The sequence below is a fragment of the Chrysemys picta genome, chromosome 3 (genome assembly GCF_011386835.1).
Source record: "Chrysemys picta bellii isolate R12L10 chromosome 3, ASM1138683v2, whole genome shotgun sequence".
Classification (NCBI taxonomy): Eukaryota; Metazoa; Chordata; order Testudines; family Emydidae; genus Chrysemys; species Chrysemys picta.
Window position 1 is genome coordinate 2143019 of NC_088793.1, and position 26248 is coordinate 2169266.

The window sequence follows — 26248 nt, forward strand, 5'->3', positions numbered from 1 at the left end:
CCCCTTCTCCGCCTCTTCCCCCAGGCCTAGCCCCCACTTGCTCCTCTCCCCACACCCCCTTCGCTCACTGAATCCTCTCAAGGAGCCTGCCTGCAGGTAGGAGGCAACGCTGGCTGAGCAGGGGCTGGTGCGGGTTAATGATCCAGCACCGTCCCTCGCCTTGCAGAAACTGGACTTTTGGTTCGGGTGCCAGGTCGCCTTTTCAACCAGACTTTCTGGTCGAAAACCAGGCACCTGGTGATCCTAAATGGCACCTGGCCACAGAAGCCAAAACCAGCCTGTCCAGGTAAAACCCAGACAGGTGGCAATCCAAGCAGTGTCCCTGATTGCATCTGGGCTGCAGTAGGTCCATGACACCTTTGTGACATCGTGGCATGACGTTTTCAGTGCATGCCTAGAGCCATGTCCTCACCCAGGTGAGCCAGGCAGCTCAGACCTGGAGAATGTATTGCACATTGGGACCTGCCATCTCCACAGGCCCCTCAGATCAAGTGGAACATAGAGTGCTGGAATCATAGCTGCTGTCAATCACCATGGCCAGCTGGGGATCTGTCCCGAAGCCCTTGCAAGACTCACCTTTGTAATAAAGGGGCAGCCCACTTCATTTAACCACATCCGGCGCATGCGCAGTATTCAGGCTCCTGCAAATGTTCTGTGTGGCTTAATGTTGGATGAACTTTGGGCAACCAGTGTGGAGACCCTAGGGAGACCCATTTTTCAGGTCTTTTGGGGATACCTTGAGTAAATGACTTTGCTTTTCACATGGGATGAGACCTCAGGCCACATCCTAGAAGCTGCTGCCTGGACCGGTACTAACAGAAGCTCTTTCTTGGTGTCCCAGCTGTATGCCAAGCTGCAGGCGGTGAAGGCAGAGATTCAGGACCAGCATGATGAGTACATCAGAGTGCGGCAGGACCTGGAGGAAGCGCAAAATGAACAGACACGGGAACTTAAACTCAAGTAAGTATCTCCTCACCTGAATGGGAAATGCGGGATACAAGCCCTGCCAACCACGCTACCATTCTGACAGAAAAGGCAGAAATATTCAGAAAGAAGCAGGATGAGGGGTTCCGATGTTTACAGTGATAATGAAATAAACATCCTCTTCCTTCAGTAACTAAGGAGGATGTTATGCAGCAGCTATTCAAGTAAAACGTTTTTAAATCTGCAGGACTGGATCACTTGCACCCAAGAGTGTTAAAATAATTAGCCGAGGAGCTTCCTGACCCAGGAATGTTCATTTTTCCAAATCTTGGAACACTGGGGAAGGAAAAAAGCGAATGTTGTGCTAATCTTTTAAAAGGGTAAATGGGATACCTGTGGTAACCGTCGACCTGTAGGCCTGACGTCAACCCTGGGAAGACTCACGGAAAGGCTGATGGGGTCTCACTCAGTAAAAAAGGAAAGGGCGGGAGCATAATTAATGCCACTTAGCGTAGTGGTCTTAGCGTAGGGGAAAGTAGGTCTTGTCAGACAAACCCACTATCGTTTTTTGATGAGGTTACAAGTTTGGTTGATAAAGGTAGCCATGTTGATAGAATAAACTTAAACCTCTATAAGGTGTTTGACTTAGTCCCACGCGATTTTCTGATTTTAAAATATAGCATTATTCAAAATCCGGGTAGCCAAGTAAAATGGATTAAAAACTGTTTAACTGAAGGATTTCAAAAAGTAACTAAATGAGGACTCCTCCTCCCAGGGAATGTTTCTTGTGGGGTCCCACAGCGATCTGTTCATGGCCCAAAGCTATTCAATGTCTTTATCAACCATGTGGGGGAAAATATAAAATCATTAGTCGCAAAATCTCTAGAGGACAAAAAAATTGGTGTGGTGAGGACAGCTCAGGTATAAAACCAACCTGGATCACTTGGTAAGATGGGCTCATTTGGACAGCATACGTTTTAGTACCACCAAATGCAAGGTCATACAGCTAGGAGCAAAGAATGTAGGCCACTCTTACAAGATGGAGGATTGTGTCCCAGAATGCAGCGATGCTGAAAAAGGCTTAGGTGTCATGGCAGAGAACCAGCTGAACATGAGCTCCCAGTGCAATGCTGGAGCTAGCTGGTCCAATGCAATCCTTGGATGTATAAGCAGGGGAAGAAGTACAGCGTTAGTGAGACCGTTACTAGATACTGTGGCCAGTTCTGTCCATGCTTCAAAAAGAATGTTGAAAAATTGGAAGGGTTCAGAAAAGACCTACAAGAATCATTCAACGTCTGAAAAACCTGCGTTATAGCAAGAGATTTGAGCAGCTCAGTCTAACTAGTTTATCCAGATTGAGAGGAGACTTGATCAGTTTACAAGTACCTACACGAGGAAGAGATTTCTGATAGTAGGCAGCTCCTTAATCTAGTAGAAAAGGCATAATGAGATCCAAGGGTTGGAAGCTGAAGCCGGACAAACTCAGATGAGAATTAAGGTGCACATTTTTAACAGTGGGGATAATTAACCGTTGGAACCACGTATCTCGGGATGTGGTGGATGCCCCATCACTCGAAGTCTTTAAATCAAGACTGGATCTCTTTCAGAACTGCTTTAGCTCAAATAGAGGTTCTTGATGCAAGAATCACTGGGTGAGGCTCTTTTCCTGTGTTATGCAGGAGGTCAACTAGAGGATACGAATGCTCTTCTCTGGCCTTAAAATCCAGAGTCCACATGACTCACCAGGAGGCCCTCGCAAATCAAAAGATGAGGGTAGCTGTATGGGCAGGCTTTACGCTGGGGGACAGAGTGGGACGAATTAATTACCCTGGAGCAGGGAAAAATCAGTGTTTCATCTGTGGATGGACATTGGGGGGGTTTGCATGTAAATTAGCTGAGTATAAATGGACACGCATGAGCACGTGGGTCTGACTTTCAAAATCTGGCTCAAGTGGGGCCGATAAAAAGCAACGTTGGTGCTAGACCCCGTGTGTTCATACCCTGAGGACGACGCTAGATCCATAGCCCCGGTCAACGCCATGCTACGGGTTGGGGAAAGACCCAAGTATGAGTTAATGAGCTTTCCCTGTAGCGTGTTAATAACATTCAGACAGTGCTTTGGTATAAAGTGCTATACAATACGTGCTAAGTAGGTCTGTCAAGTGATTATAATTAATCACGATTAATCACACTGTTAAACAGTAATAGAATACCATTCATTTAACTATTTTTGGATGTTTTCTACATTTTCAAATATGTTGATTTCAATTATAACACACAATACAAAGTGTACAGTGCTCACTTTATATTTATTTTTGATGACAAATATTTGCAAATAGTATTTTTCAATTCCCCCATTAGAAGTACTGTAGTGCCATCTCTTTATCATGAAATTTGAATTTACAAATGTAGAATTATGTACAAAAAAATAACTGCATTCAAAAATAAAAAAATTTAAAACTTTAGAGCTTACAAGTCCACTCAGTCCTATTTCTTGTTCAACCAATCACTGAGACAAACAAGTTTGGTTACAATTTGCAGGAAATAATGCTGCCCACTTCTTGTTCACAATGTCACCTGAAAGTGAGAACAGGTGTTCGCATGGCACTGTTGTAGCTGTTGTCACAAGATATTTACATGCCAGATGCGCTAAAGATTCATATGTCCCTTCATGCTTCAACCACCATTTCAGGGGACATGCGTCCATGCTGATGACAGGTTCTGCTCGATAACAATCTAAAGCAGTGCGGACTGACGCATGTTCATTTTCATTATCTGAGTCAGATGCTACCAGCAGAAGGTTGATTTTCTTTTTTGGTGGTTCGGGGTCTGTAGTTTCCGCATTGGAGTGTTGCTCTTTTAAGACTTCTGAAGGCATGGTCCACATCTCGTCCCTCTCAGATTTTGAAAGGACCTTCAGCTTCTTAAACCTTGGGTCAAGTGCTGTAGCTATCTTTAGAAATCTCACATTGGTACCTTCTTTGTGTTTTGTGAAATCTGCAGTGAAAATGTTCTTAAAATGAACATGTATTGGGTCATCATCCAAGACTGCTATAAGATTAAATATATGGCAGAATGCGGGTAAAGTAGAGCTGGAGACAAACAATTCTCCCCCAAGGAGTTCAGTCACAAATTTAATTAATGCATTATTTTTTTAACGAGCGTCATCAGCATGGAAGCATGTCCTCTGGAATGGAGGCCAAAGCATGGAGCATACAAATGTTTTGCATATCTGACATATAAATACCTTGCAATGCCGACTACAAAAGTCCCATGCGAATGCCTGTTCTCACTTTCTGGTGACACTGTAAATAAGAAGAGGGCAGCATTATCTCCTGTAAAACAAACTTGTTTGACTTAGCGACTGGCTGAACAAGAAGTAGGACTGAGTGGACTTGTAGGCTCTAAAGTTTTGCATTATTTTGTTTGTGAGTGCAGTTATGTAACAAAAAATAATCTACATTTGTAAGTTGCACTGTTACAACAAAGATTGCACTACAGTACTTGTATGAGGTGAACTGAAAAATACTGTTTCTTTTGGTTATCATTTTTACAGTGCAAATATTTGTAATAAAAAATATTAATATAAGATGAGCAGGGGACTGGCAGCAGGGCCGGCTCTAGGCACCAGCAAAGCAAGCAGTTGCTTGGGGCGGTAGATTTGCAGGGGCGCAAGAATCCAGCATGGGAGCTGAGAACCAACAGGGGGTCCTGGGAGCTGTAGTTCCTTGGTTAGCTCCCTGCCTATAGAGCCAGCCCTGGAGCAGGGAAAGAACTACATTTCCCAGCATTCACTTGGCCACTACCAACAGGAAAGGGAGTGGGAAGGAGTATGGAACTGAAATCTGCAGCTTGCTGTAAATGGTAGGGGCAGAGCCGCTCTAGGATTTTTGCTGCCCCCCCCCCCCTGCCCTGGGCTCCCTCTGCACCCCTGTATTGCCCCAGCCCTGGGCTCTCCCCTGCCCACACCCCCTGTTGCCCCAACTCTGGCCCCCACCTGCACTCCCCTGCTGCCCCAGCCCTGGGCTCTCCCCCCCCCCCCGCACCCTCTGCCGCCCCAGCTCTGGCCCCCACTTGCACTCCCCTGCTTCCCCAGCCCTGGGCTCTCCCCCCACCCGCACCTCCTGCCACCCCAGCCCTGGGCTCTCCCCCCACCCACACCTCCTGCTGCCCCAGCCCTGGGCTCTCCCCACCCACACCCCCTGCCGCCCCAAGCCTAGCAAGGGAGGTATGTGGATCCCACTAGAATTTAAAATGAAAAGGAAGGGAGGGGAGGCTCTACTAGACTGGGCAGCTTTAGATACAGTACCAGGCACGTAGGAGGATTTCCACTTCTGAGCCATGGACGCAGAAATTGACTTTTCCTTTCCAGATATAGCTAATATTCAGAAAGGGAATCTAGCACCTGCCTTCCAGATTTGAACACCTCAAAATTCAGGAGGGCTCAAGCTCAGTTTGGGCGGCTGTTACTTCATTTCTCCCAAATCAAATATACTGATCCACTGGAACTTGCTGTAGAAAAAGTAGAATAAAATTGAGCAAGAAATGCTTCCCGGTGGTTATTAGGACTGGAATTGCTATTTTCAACAGCCAATGCTGCTTTTTTTTAAGTTTTAGTTTTATTTGTTTAAAAGAAAGACCGTGATAGTGCATTCCCCATAGAAACAAAGAATGGAACAAAAGAATAATAAAAGCACCCAACTTTTCCTCATTTATGTAGGACAGTCTTATAATCTGCATCCAGATATCCTCCAGTCACACAAGCTGAGAATTGTTCCACTTTACTGCAGTTCTGTAACCATATGGGAACCAATCCTGTCTGTGTTCTGTGCACATCCCAAATTCCTGCTGAATGACCTGCCCTGGGAGCAAGTTACCAGTGACCCAGGGTTGCGGCAGAAGGAGGGTGCAGTTGGGGGAGGGGGGGAGGGGGGGAAGAGCCCAGGGCTGGGGTGGGGGGCAGCCAAAAAAGTTTTTGCTTGGGGCAGCAAAAAACCTAGAGCCGGCCCTGACTGACAGAGTTATTGTCCAAAAACAAAGCTTACAGGAAATGCTATGTCTCTTTTCTCTGATTGATATGCTCTGTCTCTTTCTGTCCCCATCTCTGTCTGTCTGGCTGTATTTCTCCCTGTGTGATCTTTGGTCTGTCATTTTATCCTGTTTTTACCCGTTCCTCTTCCCCTTTGCTCTCATGTTTCCCTCTCCCATTTCTCTGTGTGTCTGCCCATCCTTCCCCCATCTCTCTCTCTTCTTTTCCCAACACTTTGCCTCTTCCCACCTTTTTCTCCCATTCATCTCCCCCTTTCTTTATTCTCACTCCCTCGCCCCTTTTGTCTTGCCACCACCACTTGCTCACTCCGTCCCCCTCTTGCCCTGGCTCTTGCTCAGATACTTGATCATTGAGAACTTTATCCCTCCTGAAGAGAAGAACAAGATCATGAACCGCCTGTACTACGACTGTGAGGAGGACCAGTGGAAGTTCCAGCCGCTCGTGCCTGCTGGGGGGTAAGGCTGGAGTTCTGGGAGAGGAGGCTTGGCCTACCGCTGGGGTGTTTTTCTGAGGCACTGGCTGCAGGAGGGAGGATGCTGAATGGGGAGGATTAGCAGTCTGGAATGGAAGAGCGGGCGGAAGCCCAGCGGGGCAGGGACAGCCTGTCCGTTACTGAGTTACTGTCTCGCAGAGCGGAGAACCCTCCTTAACTCCGTAACACGTTGTCACTGTCCAGCTGCAGCCTCACAAAACACCTCCTGAGGGGTGAATTTGGCCCAGAGTCTCAGAGGGGAGTGCTCTGAAGAAGGGGCCCTGCCAGAAAAGAACAGCCTCTGGCTGCAGTGTGGGGACACAGCCTCCGCTTCCCGCCCCCGCTCTGCCCCCGCCCCGCCTCTTCCCACCCAGTTCCGCCCCCTCCCACCCCAGCACCTCCTGCACGCCGCGGAACAACTGATCGCGGCAGGTGTGAGGCGCTGGGAGGGACAGAGTGGAGTGGATCGGCGGGGCCGCCGGTGGGCAGGAGGTGCTGGGGGAGAAGGGGGAGCTGGTTGCCAGTGGGTGCTAAGCACCCGCTAATTTTTTTCCATGGGTGCTCCAGCCCTGGCGCCCCACGGGGTCGGCGCCTCTGTATGGTACCAACCAGCTTTGTGTCTAGCATGTTGTGCTCATGTCAGGCAGCAGAGCGGTGACCTCACTGCCGGTAGGAGAAAAGCTCTGCCAGTTGCCCTGTTCTTGTAATAACCCTCTAGCTCGTGGCCATGGCACTGCAGGGCACGGGGAGGTTAGGGCAGGAGAGTTAAGGTGGGCGGCTGAGGTAGCTGCCTGGCCCCTCTCTGTCTGAGGAGATGCTGCTGCTTTCCCGCTGCTCAGCCCTGCTCGGCGCTGGCTACGTAGTGCTCCATGGGACCTGGAAGTGCCAGGGCCACGTGACAGAGCAGTCTGGAGAGAGCGAAAAGCCTTCGTCTGGCTTGCAGCTCCATCCCCCTCGCCAGAGAGGCCACGAGGCCAAGGACAGGGCTTCAAACTTTTCCAGTGTTTTGTTCACTTCTTATGCTTGAGATCCTGTCTGGACACCTCCCCCACCCTCCTCACGATCTCGGCTCCTTCCTCTTCTTCCCACCCCATCTGCCAAGCCCTGGGGGGGACCCACTGTCTTATAACCCTCCTCCCATCCTCCCTGCACTCATACGCTGAAACTCAATGGCCTGATCTGCTCGGCTCCTTCTCCCAGTGGGTGCTCAGCTGCTGGGGTTTCTCTTGACGGGAGCTGCCGCATCGACCAGCATCTCTTCCCTGCCAGCCATGGGCTGTGGGTAATGGAGGCTGGGGGAGGCTAAGACTCCCCAAACCTCTGCTAATGCTTCCCGCTGCAGCCTCGAGGCTGGGCCGTGGCAGGGCTCAGAGGTCCTATGGGTGGCCCGGACTTAGGGCTCGGCCCCGGCTGGCCGGCCAGGGCTCGCGCTCCTCCGGGCTGCTCCAGGTGCCGGCGGGCCAGCTGGGGCTCTGGACTGCTCTGGTCACCAGCAGGCCAGCCCGGGCTCGCGACTGCGCCGGCAGCCTGGCCGCTCAGAGCGGGGAGTGGAAGGGATTGGGGGCAGAGCCTCGGGCAGAAGGGGCGGAGCAGGGCGGGGCCTTGGGCAGAAGAGGTAGGGCAGGGGGCTAGCTTTCCCAAATGGGGAGTGCGTGTGCCCCCATGCTGCCAGCCCTCATGATCAACCAGTGCTCCAGTCCGCACGGATATACTCCATGGGCCGCACAATGTGAGAACAGTGATTAAGGCTGATGACTCAGGGAAAGCAGACACACTCTGCATAGGCAGATTTGATGTTTCTGACTAAGGTTTTTATTTATTTAGGCTTGGCAGAATGTTAATTTTTTTTATCATGTCGTTGGATAATACCGGTTTGTGTTTACAATATTTATTGATTTAAATTTTCGCAGTTGTGGAAAATTATGCGGGGAGCAGACAGTGGAGGCTCAGGCAGTGAGGGCTCAGAGAGTGGGGGCTCAGGCAGTGAGGACTTCGTGACAGTTGACACTGAGATTCAAACAGTTAAAGCTTTCTGACCATGAAAACACAACTTGTCAACATCACATGCCAAACTAGCCAGAGTAAATAGCCTTACGTCAAACTCGTAAGTTCTCAAGCAGCCTCTTTCTGACTTTGCTGATCTGCAAACCTCAGTTATCATCCGTGGAAATATTTTTCATCGATGTGTCTGTTTGCGGTGAAATTGTCGTTTACCGGCACCTGTCGATAAAAAGCTAATCCTTCCCAGCCTACATTTATTGGAGGCCAAGGGGGCTAGCTTGGCTGACCCAGAACATCACTGGCTCTTCTGCCTGTGATCCCAGTGATGGACAAGCCTCAGGAGGATTGGAGGCTCTTGGATGATCCCCACAAGCTTCTCCAAATCTCCCTTCTTTGCCTCCCCTCTGACCCCCTTGGCTTTCAACTTCCCAACCCAGCAAGCACCCTCTTTGGTGATCTTCCTATCCAGGGATTCACAGGTCACAACTTCCTCAGTGACCCTGTTCCTCTGCCTGATAATGTATTCCAGTGCTGTGTTACTCAGCCGCAAGGGTCCTGTACTAGTTTCCGTCCCGCTGCTGTTAGCTGTAGCCCCTTCGACCTCCCCCCCAAATTCCTCTGGTTGCGAAAGGCTGACACCTTTCATCCCTGTAGATGGTCTTTGTTAAGGATGTGCAGTAGAAGTAAAACCCTCAGCTCTCCACCACACCTTGGGCACAGAACAGAAAGGAAGGGAAGACCAACTCTGCAGAAATTTACATCCATTTAGAGAGACTGGGGCAGCCAATTCCACGCTTTGTCTGGATTTATTTTTAGTGGATCATTTTATATGGTCAAAATGTTTATTATAACTCTCTCCTTAGCAGCAACAACCAAATGAAGAAGAGGCCAACCTCTGCCGTGGGCTACAAGAGACCCATCAGCCAGTATGCGCGGGTGGCCATGGCCATGGGATCCCACCCTAGGTACCGGGTGAGTGCGGGAGCTGAAGGGAGGGGTGGAGTGAAGTCATTGCGTGGACGGATGGGAAACCAGTGGAACCGATGTACGGCTGGGTGAATTGATGGAGGGAATGATGGAATCAAGGTAATGGGTCCTCTGAGAGTGGAAATGTGGTGGGCTATAAGGGGTCCTATCAGCAGGAAGAGAAGTTTAGCTTTGTGAAGCAGAGCAGCTGGATGGAACATGTTCGAGGTCTGGCTTTGAAGAGCATCTCTAAGCTTGTAGGGGTGGGGAGGGGTTATCATCCACCTGGCGACTACGCTCGTTGGCCTGGGAAGAAGAGCTCTGTTTGACAGGCCAAAGGAAGCCAGCTACCCCTCCAAGCCATGCTAAGCTCTTCATAGTTTGCACTGTCTGCCTCCAGGTGAGGGGAAAGGGGCCACAGAGCAGGCTTACACCCACGGCATCTCCCCCACAACCCTGCCAGGCAGATTCACCAACAGAGGTATCTTCTCCCACCCCCACCAGTCCTCTCATGGATCAGTAACTGGCTACAAGTCAGGAAAGAAAGGGTAGGAATAAGCAGTCAGTTTTCAGAATGGAGAGAGGTAAATAGCAGGTCCCCCAGGAGTCCGTACCAGCCCCAGTGCTGTTCAACACACGCATCATCAATTCTCTGGAAAAAGGGACAAACCGTGAGGTGGCAAAATTGGAAGATGATACAAAACTACTCCAGATAATTCAAAGCTGACTGCGAAGATACAAAGGGATTTCACAGAACTGGGTGACTGGGCAACAAAATGGCAGCTGAAATTCAGGGTTGACAAGTGCAAAGTAATGCACATTGGAAAACATAATCCCAAGGATACTTATAAAATGATGGGGTCTAAATTAGCTCTTACCACTCAGGAGAGAGATCTTGCGGTCATTGTGGACAGCACATTGATTGCAGCTGCAGTCAAAAAAGCTAATGGAATGTAAGGAACCATTCGGAAAAGGATAATGCCTCTATATAAATCCATCGTGCGCCCACACCTAGAATACTGCTTGCAGTTCTGGTCACCCCATCTCAAAAAAGATATACTGTATTAGAACTGGAAAAGGTACAGAAAAAAGCAACAAAAATGATTCGGGGCATGGAACAGCTCCCGTATGAGGAGAGATTGAAAAGACCAGGACTTTTCAGCTTGGATAAGAGACGACTAAGGGGCGATATGATTGAGGTCTGTAAAATCATGACTGGTGTGGAGAAAGTAACTAAGGAAGTGTTATTTACTCCTTCTCCTAACACAAAAACCAGGGGTTACCCAGTGAAATGAATAGGCAGCAGGTTTAAAACAAACACAAGGAAGTGTTTCTTCACACAACGCACAGTCAACCTGTGGAACTCATTGCCAGGGGATGTTGTGAAGGCCAAGACTATAATGGGGTTCAAAAAAGAACTCAATAAGTTCCTGGAGGATAGGTCCATCAATGGCCAGAAGCTGGGAATGGACGACAGGGGATGCGTCACTCGATAAGTGCCCTGTTCTGTTCATTCTCTCCGGGGCACCTGGCGTTGGCCACTGTCGGAAGACAGGATCCTGGGCTAGATGGACCATTGGTCTGACCCAGTCTGGCCGTTCTGATGTTCTAACTCAGACAGCTGCTCGCTGGCCTGTGTGCAATGCAATTGGGGCCTCTCAGTCCTGTCCCTTGTGGACACATCCCCACAAGTGGCACTAGCCGGCTCCCTTGCAGGCCGGGGTGGGTCGGAGTATGTAAATGGGAGGCAGCGTATCTGGGGAAACTGACCTACAGCTGTCCCGATAGAAAAAATCTCCTGCCCCCAGGGCTGAGCCCAGCCTTTCAGCAGGTGATCGGCAGATCTGCCTGTGCCCGTGTCGGTGACTCATTTGTTGGTGTTTTCATCCTGTTCGGTGAAGGCTGAGAACATCATGTTCCTGGAGCTGGACCTCTCCCCCCCAGCTGTGTTTGAATTTGAGCTGACCGGGGACCAGGGCGAGCAGGACCCACGAGCTCTGCACCTTGAGAGACTCATGCGCCTGGATAGTCTCCTGGAGCGGCCGGCAGCTGCCAGGGTGAGGAAGTCCCGCTCCTGGTGAGTGTCCGCCGGGGTGAAGTGAAAAACAGCCTGATTCTGATGCCTGCTGGCGCTGAGTGGGGTGAACGTGAGGGCTGAAGGGAGGCAGGGACCTCTGAATGGGGTGGGAGGGGCAGAGCAGAAATGAGCAGGTGTGAGGCCCCCACTGGTCTGCCAGAGAATAATTACTAACCAGGTGCATTGAAATAACAACCCATCTGTTCCGTGCCTGGCATGCTTGTTGCTGCAGGGGCATCTGTTCTTCAGGCTGGAGAATCAGAGAACGAGGAAGCTCCAAGCACAGAGGAGGAGAGAAAAGCAATCCCCTGGTCACTGCTTTAGGGCCCTTTTCCTGGTGAAGTCTGGGGGAGGGGATGCGCTCATGTGTACAGCTGTCACATCACCCCCCTCTGCCTCTATTACATGCCCACCTCCTGGGGACTGGGGTGGGGGCACTCGATGCCCACACAGCACCGGCCAGAGGGAAAGCACTGTGTGCCCATGTTAGGTTTTCTTAGCAAATGGAAGCAGCAAACTCTGCCGATGCCCAGGGCCCCACAGAGATGACAAGCTTGTTATTGGACTGGTGGGACCCCATCCTGCCCAAACCAGGCGGCTTCAAGGACACGGGGACTTTTTACATGTCCAGAGCCTCTGCACAAGTCTAGAGCAGGTCTCTGTCCGTGAAGCCCTACCAGACTCCCTGCGCTAGGGACCCGAGTCTCATCGGTCACAGCAAACGCTGCCCATCGTTACCCGGCCTTGAGATGCCTCAGCCGGATTGAACCATTAGTCCCGACAAGCCAGTGGTTCAGAGCTGCCAGCTTGATAAAGAGCCGGCATTGGTGACAGGGCAGGAAACCGCTTTCCATCCAACTTTTAGTGTGGGTTTAACAATCCCAACAAGAACCTGGGACCAAAATTTTCAAATTTGGGAGCCTAAAGTTTGGCACCTAGATTGACTGAGTTCCCCAGTTCCCAGTGGATAAACACTAACGGTAGTTTTGTAATCGTTAAACCAGTGTTAAAAGCAGGATGACAATGATACCAAACATTACAGGGTCTCCCATCCCACAACCTGCGCCACTAAAATGCAGCCTCCTCTGGCCTGGAGCGCAGCAGCTAGGTACACAGCGGGCAGGTAACTTCATGGAACTCAGTGTACCTCCCACTTGGCTATGAAGGGCAGACCTGACCCTGCTGTGAATTGACCCTGTGATTCAAAGGGAGTTTCATCCTGATGTTGCAGCATTTATTCCGTCCCCTCTAGCTTCACATGAGTTTCCTTTATAGCACCTCGCTGAACAAAATGGCTGGCACTTCCTGTTAGTGGCCCTGGCGGGGAGGCGGGAGAGACGTGGGAGGAGGTGGGTGATGTGACAAGAGACCAGTTTTTCTCTTTTTCTTGTCCCACTCTCAGGTGCCAGACGCCCCGGCCGCTGCCACCCTCAACAACTCACGGTTCCCTGGCGGCCGTGTCCCAGCGGCCCCCCACGATGCCAGCTCATGAGTGACGCCCTGCAGCTCCTCCCTTCCCTTCCATCTTATAGCAAGGACTACGCCACCCATCACTGGCTGCTTCCGAAAGCGCTCGGCCCGGGAAGGGGATTCCTTGCTGGTGGCCTCCCGCCCCGGTCCCATCTCGTCTTTGTCTTCAGCTACTTCTTGTGTGTGTGTGTTTGTGTGAGACACTCGGCATCGGTTCCCGGGGACACGGGCGCTGCCTCCCTCCCCCCATCCAGATCTGTCACTTTATTTATTGATCGTATTTATTTATGAAGCGGTTTGGCAATGCAGAGTTAGGAGACGCGTTCAGAATAAGGCGCAGCCCAGGCTGGTCGGGGGCACCATGCAGATTTCTCCCTTTTACTACCCCGGCATCTTGTTTAAAGCAGGAGCCAGACGCAGCCTACGGCAGCTGCTTTATCTTTGTGTCATTGGCAGACTGCCCACCCCTAATGCACAGTCACCTCCTCAGAGGGGGAAACAAGCCGAAGACGGGAAAGGAGCTAAGCCCTCTCTCTCTGTTGGCTTTCTTGTGAGATGAGACCACTCAGAGCTCTCCATGGACTCCGCATGTGAGGTGGTGGTTTCCTTTGCCAGATTCCCTGGGATACCCCACGAGACCCGTGCACAGGCTGATGGCCGCTCCCACAAGTGTTTGGGGATTTTCTGGCAGCTGGGCCTTGCGTTTGCTGGCCACGGACGAAGAGCCACTTCCTGTGCCGTATCGACAGCAGCAGCATTGACGTCTCCTTGAGTTCTGGGCTCAGCTCTCACCCCATGATGAACAAAGGGGGTATGAATTAACCAAATCGAGCCAACAGGGGGGGCTAAAGTTTTCCAGTGAACCTGGGACTTTGCTCGCCAACGGCACCGTGTGGCGATGACTGGGCCTGCCCCATTAAGTCATCTGACGTCCACCTTGGTTCACAGTCTCTCGGTGGGGTGGAGCAGCCAGTGGGAATCTCCCGTTCTCCCCAAAGAAGTGCACAGAAGCTGGAGAACAACATTATCTACTCGGAAACTGACCTTGAAGGTCAAAGCAGAAATGAACGTTTCTACTGTCCTTGGCAGCTAGAGGGAAAGAATCAGTGAAGGGCAGACGAGCTGGTGCCAGGAGAGGTAACTTGAACACACCTATCCCTTGCACTGGCTACCTGGACTGGGTGTTACAAGAAGGTGTTAAACTGCTAGTCTCAAGTATCAGAGGGGTAGTCGTGTTAGTCTGAATCTGTAAAAAGCAACAGAGCCTCTGGTCCTGTGGCACCTTTAAGACTAACAGAAGTATTCGGAGCATAAGCTTTTGTGGGTGAGGTTCTTACCCACGAAAGCTTATGCTCCCAATACTTCTGTTAGTCTTAAAGGTGCCACAGGACCCTCTGTTGCTTTTTGCTAGTCTCAAGAACATCTTTGGTCTGATGCAGGGGCTGTGGAGGAGAGCAGGGAAGCTGGTAAAAGAAGGAGGGACAAGAGGCGAGGCGCTTTTGTCCAGTCCTGAGGAGGAGGATTAAAGCATGGCTCCAGCAACAGCATGGGCGGCTACTGTTAGAACAAAGTTCAATGCTCCTGAGTGTGTCGATGTTCAACAGTTCATCTGAGGGCAGGTGCGTCTTCACCTGAGACCTTCTGGGTGGATGTGCCAGGCCGCTGGGTGAGCATAGACAGTTATGGGCTCTTGGATAGTTTGCAAATGTGTAGTGCTGGGGGATTGGTGGAGGGGGAGGAAAGAGATCAAAGACCTTTGCAAGATCATAGTCAATGAGAAAGTGATTTATCTGGTTCACTCAAGAAGACTTGGGTTATGAAATTGTCCTTCCACGTTTCCTGGTCTGAGGCCAGCACCCTGCTGGAGCAGAAGAAGGAGATGCGTCCTGGAATCCAGATGACTGGGCTTGAACTAGGAAATCCTGGGAGGATATGAGGGCTGGCCCCATAGAGTGTATTGTTGTGAGACCAAGGGAGTTTCTCATTAGGGTCTGGCCACTGCCTGTCTTGTAGCCTTCTGCACTTACAACTGCTTCCCTCTCTCCCTGTCTCAGTGTCACTGCTGTTTGCCTCTACCACGCTCTCTAGAACTTTCTGCTCCCAAGTGTGCAGCTGTTGAAACTCACAGGCCAATGAACTGTGTCAGGAACGGAGGAGTGGGAAGGGCTGGGGCCTCACTCAGCTTTCAGAGGGGAGACACGAACAGCATCTTATTTCAAAGACTTTGAGGGCTACATAAAGGGGTAGGGGGAGAGTCACTGCAGGGATCACTTGGTAGCCAGTCCCTGCATCATCGGAATCAGCTAATTAGTCTCCCCAGATTAAGGGCTTCGTTTGTCCAGATTAGAGAAGAACAAACCATTGCCGAGTCAGCTTTCCATTTAGTCCCCAGGTCACGGATGGGTAAAGCATGGCCTATGAAGTCCCCACAACTCAACAACAGGGCCTTCAACCACCCTCTTGTTTCATATCATGGTGTAGCCCACGGAAGCTGCAGGCTTCAATGCTGTCTTTCAGAGTGTAGCAGCCCTGCCCCACTGACTGCTGGGACCTGGAGTCTCAGCTGGCCACATGGGCCTGTTTAAAGATGAAGCCAGCTGCTACTTTCTCCAAGATGCATCCAGGCTCCCAACCAGCCAGCATGGAGCTTCCCATGTAGGCCCCCTGCTTCTGCATTACCAGGGTCAACAATGCGTGTGCATATCACTACCAACACTTCTCTCTAGTGCTCGCCCCTTTCACCAGCTTCTGACAGAGGATGGATGGCACTCGTTGTGCCTTGCATCACTTCAGATGATCTGGGTGTGTAAAGCTGGCGAGAGAAGCCGCAGCTCTCTGACCGAGGTTAGAAACTAGCCCTGCCCATCTGCAGCGAGTAGAAAAGCTAACGGAGCAACCCAAAAAAGCACATTCAAGTGAGGGATCCATGCGAGTGCGTTCATGGAAGATCCTCCATAGGGCTGGGGAACGTGCTGCCATAGAGCAGTGCCAATCACAGGGAGGGTCAGTGAGAGGAGCAAGGGGAGGGGAGAGTGAAAGCTGGGGCGCATTCCTACTCTCTGTGGCCACGGAGATGTCCCTTCTCCAATGCCAGTGCCACACTGAAGGTATCAAAGACAGGCTCAGTCCCCCTTGGACTTACCCCACACTTACCAAATGGAGCACTGGGCTGCAGGAGGAAGGATACAGACTGAAAAGTGGGGGCTCCATGTACCCCTTTCAGATATACTAGTGGCTCCCTGATTCTCCCATCTTCATGCTAAGTAGTGGGGCTGGGGAAGCAGAGACCTGGCCTAGTTATATGTGGATGGCGGGCAGGCAGGTGATCAGATTTTGTGGGATGGAACTGGCTGAGGCTACAAATGGGGAGCTGCTGGCAGACTCCTTGGGGGTGGACAGTTCACTCTTCATCTGCTGCAAAGGTCTGCAGCTGAGGGATGGATCTAGACTGTTCTCAGTGGTAGCAGATGACAGAACAAGGAGTAATAGTCTCAAGTTGCAGTGGGGGAGGTCTAGGTTGGATATTAGGAAACACTTTTTCACTAGGCGGGTGGTGAAGCACTGGAATGGGTTACCTAGGGAGGTGGTGGAATCTCCTTCCTTAGAGGTTTTTAAGGTCAGGCTTGACAAAGCCCTGGCTGGGATGATTTAGTTGGGGATTGGTCGTGCTTTGAGCAGGGGGTTGGACTAGATACCTCCTGAGGTCTCTTCCAACCCTGATATTCTATGATTCTATGGTGATTTCTCCTCATTCCTGCTGCCTCACCCTAGAGCTTGGCCCATAATGTTGTGAAGAAGCATGGGGGTCTGTGCTGGTTTAACCTGAGAGATTTGCTTCTTTACCTCACCCAGAATCAGGGCACCTGCCTCAGGAGCCCCAAACTCGGTAAACTTCTCTCCAGGCTATAGGAGAGAGCTAATGTGGAGGGAATGATTGCATAGGCAACATGCCAGGTGAAGGAGCTTATCTCCAGCACCATCCATGGGGAGTGACTTGGGCTCCAACCCTCCTCCAGGGACATGGGTGGGTCAAAAGCAGCTCCCCACCTATGTGCACCCAGGGCAGGTGTGTTCCATTCCCAGCTCCCAGAACAAAACCTCTTCTCCCCCTTTACTGAAGAGGAACTTGGACTAGCTGAGGCAGCTGCACACCAGCGTCTCTCACCTTCCATTCCCACATTGCCTTGAACGCACAGACTCGGGATGCCTGATTTGCAGGATTGCGTGCGCCCCTGGATGTAGCTTCAAACACAGCCAGAGAGAGCTGCTGGATTTTCATTCGAGCGCCAGATACAGTGAGTGTGCTGGAAATTGGCTGAGCTAGACACACAAAGGCACCTGTAGACAAATGCAGTTGCCCTTTAGCTCCTGTCCATCCATTTCTAGGACACCGGCACAGGCCAGTTTGGTAGTGGTAGATACCCAGTTTTAGACATGCTGACCTCTGGGCCTGCCCACCCACCCTTAGCATAGAGACACCCCTGCTCTCTTCTTTCACATGGCATATAGGGTGGATAAGTGCAGACATGGATCACTAGCCTGCCTGTCAAGGGCTAAATACCATCTCCCACCGCATCTTGTGCAGCCTGTTTGTCCTCCGGAGGTTATTTTCTGTGCCGTGATGAAGCACAGGACCCAGACAGGATTACAGCTGTGATGGGGCCCACGTGAAAACTCTCCAGCTGTCTCACCTGCTCTCATTAAGAAACCTCCCCTGTGGGTTGGAAATTTGACACAGACACTTTGGGGTCACATCTCACCACTTGGCCAGCTTTGAATTTTGATTTTGACCTAAGAAAACTCCCCAGGCAGTGCCCCCAATTGATGGCATGCAGACAGCTCCGTGTGTGCGTGAGCATGTGTGCGGGGTGGGGGGTGGGGCTGAGCTCTCAGTGCCTAAGTGCCGCTTTGACGCATCTGTTGCGCGTGAACTTCTGAAAATATCGCGCACTGTCGATCTGCTGCTGCCAAGAACCTCACGATCTTCTTAGCACAAAAACCAAGTAAGGCTGTAAATAAACACTGATTAGTTAAGATGAGAACCACAAAGCTAGCAGTGGTGTCTGCCCTCTGCCTTGGTACGAGGGGCTGGATCACTCCCACAGCCTCACTGCGTTGCTGCAACAACCTCAGATGTATATTTCTATTGTTCTTTGTATGTTGGTATGTAAGTATTTACATAGGAACGTATGTAGGTGTGTGCGGGCGTGTGTGTGAGTCACCAAGGGGACTATTTACCATCAGTGTGAGCGACGACAGGGGGCAAATTCCAGAGGGGGGTAGCAGGTTGGTATTTTTTTTTAATTGATCAGCTGATTGACTGACAAGGTGAGGGCCTTGATTAGGACCAAATTTTTGTGCCTGTTGTTATGGTGATTTATTTAGGAATCAAAAAGTTTCCTGTATGGTGGCCCGTCCTTGTCACTCTATACATATGAATATACAGGACATATAAATATATATATATTATACATACTGTGCTGGGAAAGGTCATTGTCCTCACACCCCCTCTGGCTTTGGATGGACACTTCTTCAATACTCTGTAAGGTAGCTTTGACGTGGTGCTGGAAATGAACAAAGTGCCAGCACCATTCAAAATGGCAACAAGGACAACAATAAAGGAATGAGCATCATTGCAAAGACGGCTGCTGCTTCATTCATTCGTGGTTTTTTCCCAAACAGGGACCCACCAGAATCGTGGCAGGGGAACTCAAATAAGCAGTTGCACGCAGCATAGCCGCTAGACAGCTCAGGTGAGGTTAAATCTTCAGCCGCAGTGGTGAGAGCAAGGGAGTTGGAATTAGGAGACCTGGCTCTGCCGTTTATTCGCTGTGTGAACCAGGGCAGCCGTAACTGCTAACAACATTCATGCTGTAGCATTTTTACTAACGCCCCTTAGTAGCATTGCTGGGTGATTTACAGAGACATGGTCCCTGCCCCAAAGGCTTTCCAGTCTCAGTTGGACAGAACGTGAAGCCCGACGAAGGGTGGGGCTAGGGAAAGGAGCGATGATGTGTGAAGAAGGGAACAGATGGGAGGACAAGAGCATAGAAGCAGGACAATACGGTCTGCAATACAAATAATACTAGGCAGGATCCACAAAGCACCCCGAGGCTGTGGGTTGAGCGATTGGGAGGATGGTGGAGTTCTCAGCAGTGATGGGAAAAGGGGAGAGGAGCAAGGCTTGTGGGGAAAAACTAAAGGTCATTTTTTGCCATTTTTTAGTTTAAGTGTTGAGACACCCTAAGGAGATTTTGGGGCAACAAGAAGGGCTGAGAACCAGGGGAGAGGGAGAGGGCAGGGCAGGGCAGGAGAAATAGATTGGTGGGTTAGCAGCACAACATGGCAATTGCAAGATTTAATTAATGAGGGCTTGTAAGTGCTCTGGGTGTTTCCCATGAAAGGTGCCATGAAGGGCAAAGGATTATTTCATGCCAAACATAGTTGCCTAGAGAATTCAGAACAGCCACCCTTGCGATGTGCACGTTACATCCCGCACAAGATGAGAAAGTGACTTCCAGCAGGGAAGTACAGCCCAGCCACCAGCAATACTGGTTCCCTACAAAGTTTACTCTCTCTTTGATTATATGAAGTTCTACGGATCATTTGACTTTCTCTATGCCAATGGCAGAGCTCCTGCAGTAATAGCAGTTGCCATCTTGGATTAATGGAGGTGACATATTTGTTCAATGTTTGTTTCCCTCTCTCTTCTGCCTCACTCCCCCCCCCACACACGCAGAAGGTCCAAGGGCACAGTCACCTTGAGAAAATGCACATGCTTTCTAGGCAGTAAGTGGCTGTCCCTGAATTCCGGCACTCTATGAATAACAAGGATACTTTTTCATAAATACATGCAATGCATAAACCAGCTAGGGACTGCCATGTTTTCTGGGTGTGGGTTGCTTTTTTAAACACAAATCTACTGCTATTTCCATAATGACATGGTCGAGTGGATTTAACAGTACTTGAAAATTTCTTTTAAATTCACAGCATTTTCACTTCTCTGGAACTGCCATCTTTATGGGGAAGTCCGATGGCATTAAATGCAAATAATAATAATACCCTTCCTGCAAGAGAACATGGGACAGGAAGGGACCTCCTGAGTCATCAAATCCAGTCCCTGGCAACCCCATCACATAATGCCATTCGTAAATGTATCAAGCTCCATCCAACCCCCGCTGCTCTTTGTCCCCTGACCACCCCCTCCTGGGACCCCTAGCCCCTTATCCAACCCCCCCGGGACCCCACCCCCTATCCACACCCCCACCCCCTGACAGCCTCCCCCCACCCCCCCCGCGGGACTCCCACACTTATCCTTTCCCCATCCCCTGACCGCCCCCCCCGAACCTCCACCCCATCCAACTGCCCCCTGCTCCCTGTCCCGACTGCCCCCCAGGACCCCCTGCCCCTTAATTCAACCCCCCCCCGCTCCCCACCCCCTTACCATGCCGCTCAGAGCAGCATATCTGGCAGCCGCACCGCCTGGCCAGAGCCAGACACGCTGCCGTGCTGCCCTGCAGGAGCTCACAGCCCCGGCACCCAGAGCGCTGCCCGCGCAGTGGCGTGGCTGCAGGGAAGGGACGACGGTGGGGGAGGGGCCGGGGGCTAGCCTCCCTGGCCGAGAGCTCAAGGGCCGGGCAAGATGGTCTGGCCCGCGGGCTATAGTTTGCCCACCTCTGCATTAATGCTTCTCTTGTGCTACAGGAAATACCTTCACTGATGCATACAATGCTCACATTTGCCTTTTTAACTGCAGTGTCACATGGCTCACGGTCATCCTGTGATCAACAAACACACCCAGGTCTCGCTCCTCCTCGTGTCATTTCCAACCGATGAGCCCCCAGCTCATAGCAGAAATTCTTGTTGTTAGTCCCTAAGTGCGTGACCTTGGAATTTGTAACGTTAACGTCCATCCAGTTTCTATTACTTCAGTCCTCAAGATCTGCCAAGTCTTCCTGTGTAAGGTTCTGCTCCTCCTCGCACTTGATAAAGCCGTCCAACTTCGTATCATCAGCAAATGTAATTAAATTAATGGAGATATCCCATCTCCTAGAACTGGAAGGGACCTTGATAGGTCATCGAGTCCAGCCCCCTGCCTTCACTAGCAGGACCAAGTACTGATTTTGCCCCAGATCCCCCAAGTGGCCCCCTCAAGGATTGAACTCACAACCCTGGGTTTTAGCGCATTCCTACTTTATATCTTGTATCCTTTCTATAGGATGGCTCAAAAAAACCTACAGCAAGGTTATCATCCTCTCTCAGAGAGTTTAGAATTTAGATGAATTTCATTAGACCCCTATTAGTTGCTTCCTCATTAAATTCAATAGGACTTTTCCATAAGGGATCAAAGACTGTGGCCAGGATTTTTAACATAGGTGCTTAAGTTAGGCACTTAAATTTACAATTAGGCACATAAATAAGTGACCTGATTTTCAGAGGTGCTGATTACACACAACTCTTGTTAAGTTCAGCTTTGCAGAAACGTGTCCATTGATGCTAGGGGAGCCAAGATAGACATTTAGGCAAAAAGAGCTGTGGTGAACCGTCCATGACAAGGGAGCTGAGTGTAAGGGGACGTGAGAAGTACATGCTGTAGGCAGGGGCGGCTCCAGGCACCAGCGCAGCAAGCGCATGCCTGGGGCGGCAAGCCGTGGGGAGGCGGTGTGCCGGTCGCTGTGAGGGCAGCAGTCAGGCGGCCTTCAGCGGCATGCCTGCGGAAGGTCCGCTGGTCCAGCGGTTTCTGCGGCAATTCGGCGGTGGGTACACCGAAGCCGCAGGACTGGCAGATCACCCGCAGAAACGCCGCTGAATCCGCGTGACTGTGGACCACCCGCAGGCGTGCCGCCAAAGGCTGCCTGACTGCCGTGCTTGGGGCGGCAAAAAACATAGATCCGCCCCTGGCTGTAGGCAGCCAATACAGCGAGAGACACATGCAGGCTTGGGGTGCTGAGCCAACAGCTACAAGCAATGTACAGTCTAGAGCAGCCTCGGGAGGGATAGGCCAAAACAGCCCAGGTTAGGGCAGCGATGAGGGACACTTGGTTGTTGGAGGAGCTGAGTCCCACAGGAGCAGAGCTGATATTATTGAATGGAATCACTCCTGTCATTCCCTGAACACTGGTGGCAAGTGCCCACACTATTTGGATGGGGAGAGACACTTACAAGACATTGCTTAGAAAGATCGTTGGCAGGCAGACATGGGTCTCTCTCTTTAAGAGCCAGACACAGCAGGAGATTGATGTGCAGAACACATATGGCTACCAAGGCAGGGACTGGATTCCTTAGCAACCGTGCGTAACTATGGGCTCCCAGAAGAGCACCCAGCTCTGCGTGAAGCATTTTTCCAGCTCAGACCGTGAAGAGGAAGCAGCATGTCTCATGTGACAGAAGTACACCCCGTAGTGCATTGGTATAAGAAAGGTGTGACACACAGATGCACCAAGTCTGATCTGTAGGTCCTACCTAGCCCAGTCACGCCCGGCGCTCAAGTTATCAAGGGTTTATACGTCCTTCACATGGCAGAGAGCAGTAACAATTGACACCAGTGGCTACTGCTGCAATCAACCATAGCTGATCACGGTGCTGTAGTATGCCTTTAATTGGCCAGGAGTTGGGCACTCTACACCAGTGGTCCCCAAACTTGTGACAGTCACGCCCACCCCTTACCCAGTCTGCCCCCCACCCCCGGGAGCTGGGGTTGGGAGCGGGGCTGGGGCCAGGAATGGAGCGACAGCCAGGGGCCAAGGCTGGGGGTGGGGCCAGGGCCAAGAGCAGAGTCATGGCTGGGTTGTGGGGGGGACCGGCAGCCAGGGCCGGCGCCAAGGTGACCAGATAGAAAGTGTGAAAAATAGGGACAGGGGGTGGGGGGTAATAGGCACCTTGATAAGAAAAAGCTGCGAATATCAGGATTGTTCCTATAATATCGGGACATCTGGTCACCCTAGCCGGGCCTGAGGGCAGAGCAGGGCTGGGCAGAGCTCCCTCCCCACCCGCAGTGGAGACTGGCCCAGGCCCCGCTGTGTCCCCCCCCGAATGTTTCTCCATGCCCCCCTTGGGTGGCATGCCCCAACGTTGGGGACCACTTCCCTGCTTAGTGTACGCTGTGACTGGAGACCTGAAATAAGGAGCTGAGCGTTGTACTGTCGGTAGTCTTTGGGCCAATTTCACCACTTGCACAACTTCGTTTCTGCGAATGTAGGCCCCAGTGTCTGAGTCGACCATCATAAATCCAGCGCAGCTGTGAAGGCCACAGGTGGGGAGATATGCCCAGTCTCAGCCTTGTCATACCTAAGATGGAGGGACCCGTTTGGGGAAGGTTTATGCAGTCACACACTCCCCTCCTTCTTGCTCTCCTGTTATACTGGAAGAATGAGCAACCCAGGCAATGCCCTCTGTCTGGATGCTCTGGGATGGGACACGTACCAACAGGGCTACTACAGGTTACAAGTGTCATAACTGATCGCAAGCAAAGACAACTCAGCGCAGCGGAGATCCCACCTATTGTAATGACAGCACATGCATACATATGATTTCCCGAGGAAGAAGCTGTGCAAGAAACCTTCCAATCCAGAAGGCAGGTACTTTTTTGGTATTTGTGGCACCTTAGAGACTAACAAATTTATTAGAGCATAAGCTTTCGTGGACTACAGCCCACTTCTTCGGATGCATATAGAATGGAACATATATTGAGGAGATATATATACACACATACAGAGAGCATAAACAGGTGGGAGTTGTCTTACCAACTCTGAGAGGCCAATTAATTAAGAGAAAAAAAAATACTTTTGAAGTGATAATCAAGCTAGCCCAGTACAGACAGTTTGATAAGAAGTGTGAGAATACTTACAAGGGGAGATAGATTCAATGTTTGTAATGGCTCAGCCATTCCCAGTCCTTATTCAAACCGGAGTTGATTGTGTCTAGTTTGCATATCAATTCCAGCTCAGCAGTCTCTCATTGGAGTCTGGTTTTGAAGTTTTTCTGTTGTAATATAGCCACCCGCAGGTCTGTCACTGAATGACCAGACAGGTTAAAGTGTTCTCCCACTGGTTTTTGAGTATTTTGATTCCTGATGTCAGATTTGTGTCCATTAATTCTTTTGCGTAGAGACTGTCCGGTTTGGCCAATGTACATGGCAGAGGGGCATTGCTGGCACATGATGGCATATATCACATTGGTAGATGTGCAGGTGAACGAGCCCCTGATGGTATGGCTGATGTGATTAGGTCCTATGATGATGTCACTTGAATAGATATGTGGACAAAGTTGGCATCGGGGTTTGTTACAAGGATAGGTTCCTGGGTTAGTGGTTTTGTTCAGTGATGTGTGGTTGCTGGTGAGTATTTGCTTTAGGTTGAGGGGTTGTCTGTAAGCGAGGACAGGTCTGATATAACCGCATTTGCTCCAATCCCTCGGATAGAGACAAGCACCTACAAGATCTCTATCAAGCATTCTTAAAACTACAATACCCACCTGCTGAAGTGAAAAAACAGATTGACAGAGCCAGACGAGTACCCAGAAGTCACCTCCTACAAGACAGGCCCAACAAAGAAAATAACAGAACACCACTAGCTGTCACCTTCAGCCCCCAACTAAAACCTCTCCAGCGCATCATCAGAGATCTACAACCTATCCTGAAAGATGATCCTTTACTCTCACAGATCTTGGGAGACAGACAACTCCCACCTGTTTATGCTCTCTGTATGTGTGTATATATATCTCCTCAATATATGTTCCATTCTATATGCATCCGAAGAAGTGGGCTGTAGTCCACGAAAGCTTATGCTCTAATAAATTTGTTAGTCTCTAAGGTGCCACAAGTACTCCTATTCTTCTTTTTGCGGATACAGACTAACACGGCTGCTACTCTGAAACCTTTTTTGGTCACACTATTGTCACACTATGTTTCCTTGCCGTTGTGCTGTGGTGACACCCAGTGGACTTTCTCCTGTATTACTTTACCCTGCAAGGCCCATAGAACTCCTCCCTCTACTTTCTCTTTTCTCTCTGTCATGCTCCTTTTCTTCTTCTCCTCCCTTACTCTTCTTCTCTAGCTCTGTCCTCAGCTCTCACCTTGCGCTTTTGTCTCTGTTAATTAGGGATCCTTCTCATTTATTAATATCTGTTTCTACCTTTTGTTCTTGGGGATTGTTTTTCTAACATCTGTTGCTCTTAAATTAAAGTTTAACCATGGATTGGATTTGGCAGCCCCATAGCCAGCCTGAGAGCTCCAGGAGACAAGTAACCCTGGCCCAATTCCAGTCTTTTCTCTTGAGTGCCTCTCTCATCACTGGATAGCTTGTTAGACACTACATCCTGGCCTGGTTACTCTTCCTGTCCCATACATCCTAGGCCTTGTGGGCTTTTACATTTCTAATTAATTTGTTTGCAAGATGGAGCGTGATGGAATATTGCAGACACCTCGTGTCATTAGCCATACTGCTAGGCTTGATAGTTCTGCTTTTAATATGAATTCAGACTCCCCTCTGAGACCAATAGATCCTACCAATCATTTATTCACTGAACATGCTTGCATCCCTTACACCTGGTTCTTGTCCGGGTCATTGAGCATTCCCTGTGCAGCTGGAGAACAGCAGCCCTAAAACAATACCCCATGGGAGAGTTGTAGAACAGAAAGCAAATCCTTCTATTTCACACTCTCTGTTCCAGCCTGTCCCTTTCTCTCTGACCCTTTGGTATGTGACAGCCTGTCTGTGGAAGATCTGTTGTCTGGTATCAGGTGTACCATGTCATTCTTCTCCTCCCCTTGTCTCCCTTGAGGCCCCTCAATTATACCTTTCAAGATATACCACTCAGATACTACGGTGATGAGCACTGTATAAGAACCTGAACGGAATCGAAGTTACTTTGATCCACCCTCATGTCCTCCCCCACAAGGTTTTTTTTTCTGAGGTGCTCTCCTAGGAGAATATGCCAGACGCTAGTGGAATGTCAATTGTTTGTTTCCCAGTTCCATTCAGGATTGCAGTCGCTGCTTTGCAAACAGGGCCGGCTCTAGGATTTTTGCCGCTCCAAGCAAAAACAATTTTGGCCGCCCGCCCCCCCCCCCATTTTTTCTTACCCCACCCCCGGCCCCGCCTCAACTCCGCCCCTTCCCCAAATCCCCAGCCCTGCCTCCTCCTCCCAGGCTCTCAAGTCTAGGAGGGAGGGAGAGGGAGAAGCAGTGCGTGCGCCGCGGCCGCTCGGGATCTCCCCCTCCTTCCCAGGTTTGAGAGCCTGAGAGGGAGAGCGGCGGCGCGCGAATCAGCTGTTTCGCGCGCCGCGGCCG

At 50.6% G+C, this 26248-nt stretch overlaps 1 protein-coding gene across 2 annotated transcripts in view; it reads left to right on the top strand.

Annotated features, from left to right (window-relative positions):
• The window catches only part of KIF3C (kinesin family member 3C), a 57331-nt gene extending 42329 nt beyond the window's left edge, over positions 1–15002 (top strand). The window contains exons 4-8 of one of the 2 annotated variants that reach the window (XM_005284120.5): positions 842–960; positions 6313–6429; positions 9311–9419; positions 11315–11490; positions 12893–15002. In XM_005284120.5, coding sequence (XP_005284177.2) covers positions 842–960; positions 6313–6429; positions 9311–9419; positions 11315–11490; positions 12893–12986 — 615 coding nt within the window. In that variant the 3' untranslated portion in view covers positions 12987–15002. The remainder of the gene's footprint in view (positions 1–841; positions 961–6312; positions 6430–9310; positions 9420–11314; positions 11491–12892) is intronic. The other variant, XM_005284121.5, reaches the window with a different exon arrangement.
• Positions 15003–26248: the final 11246 nt, after the last annotated feature.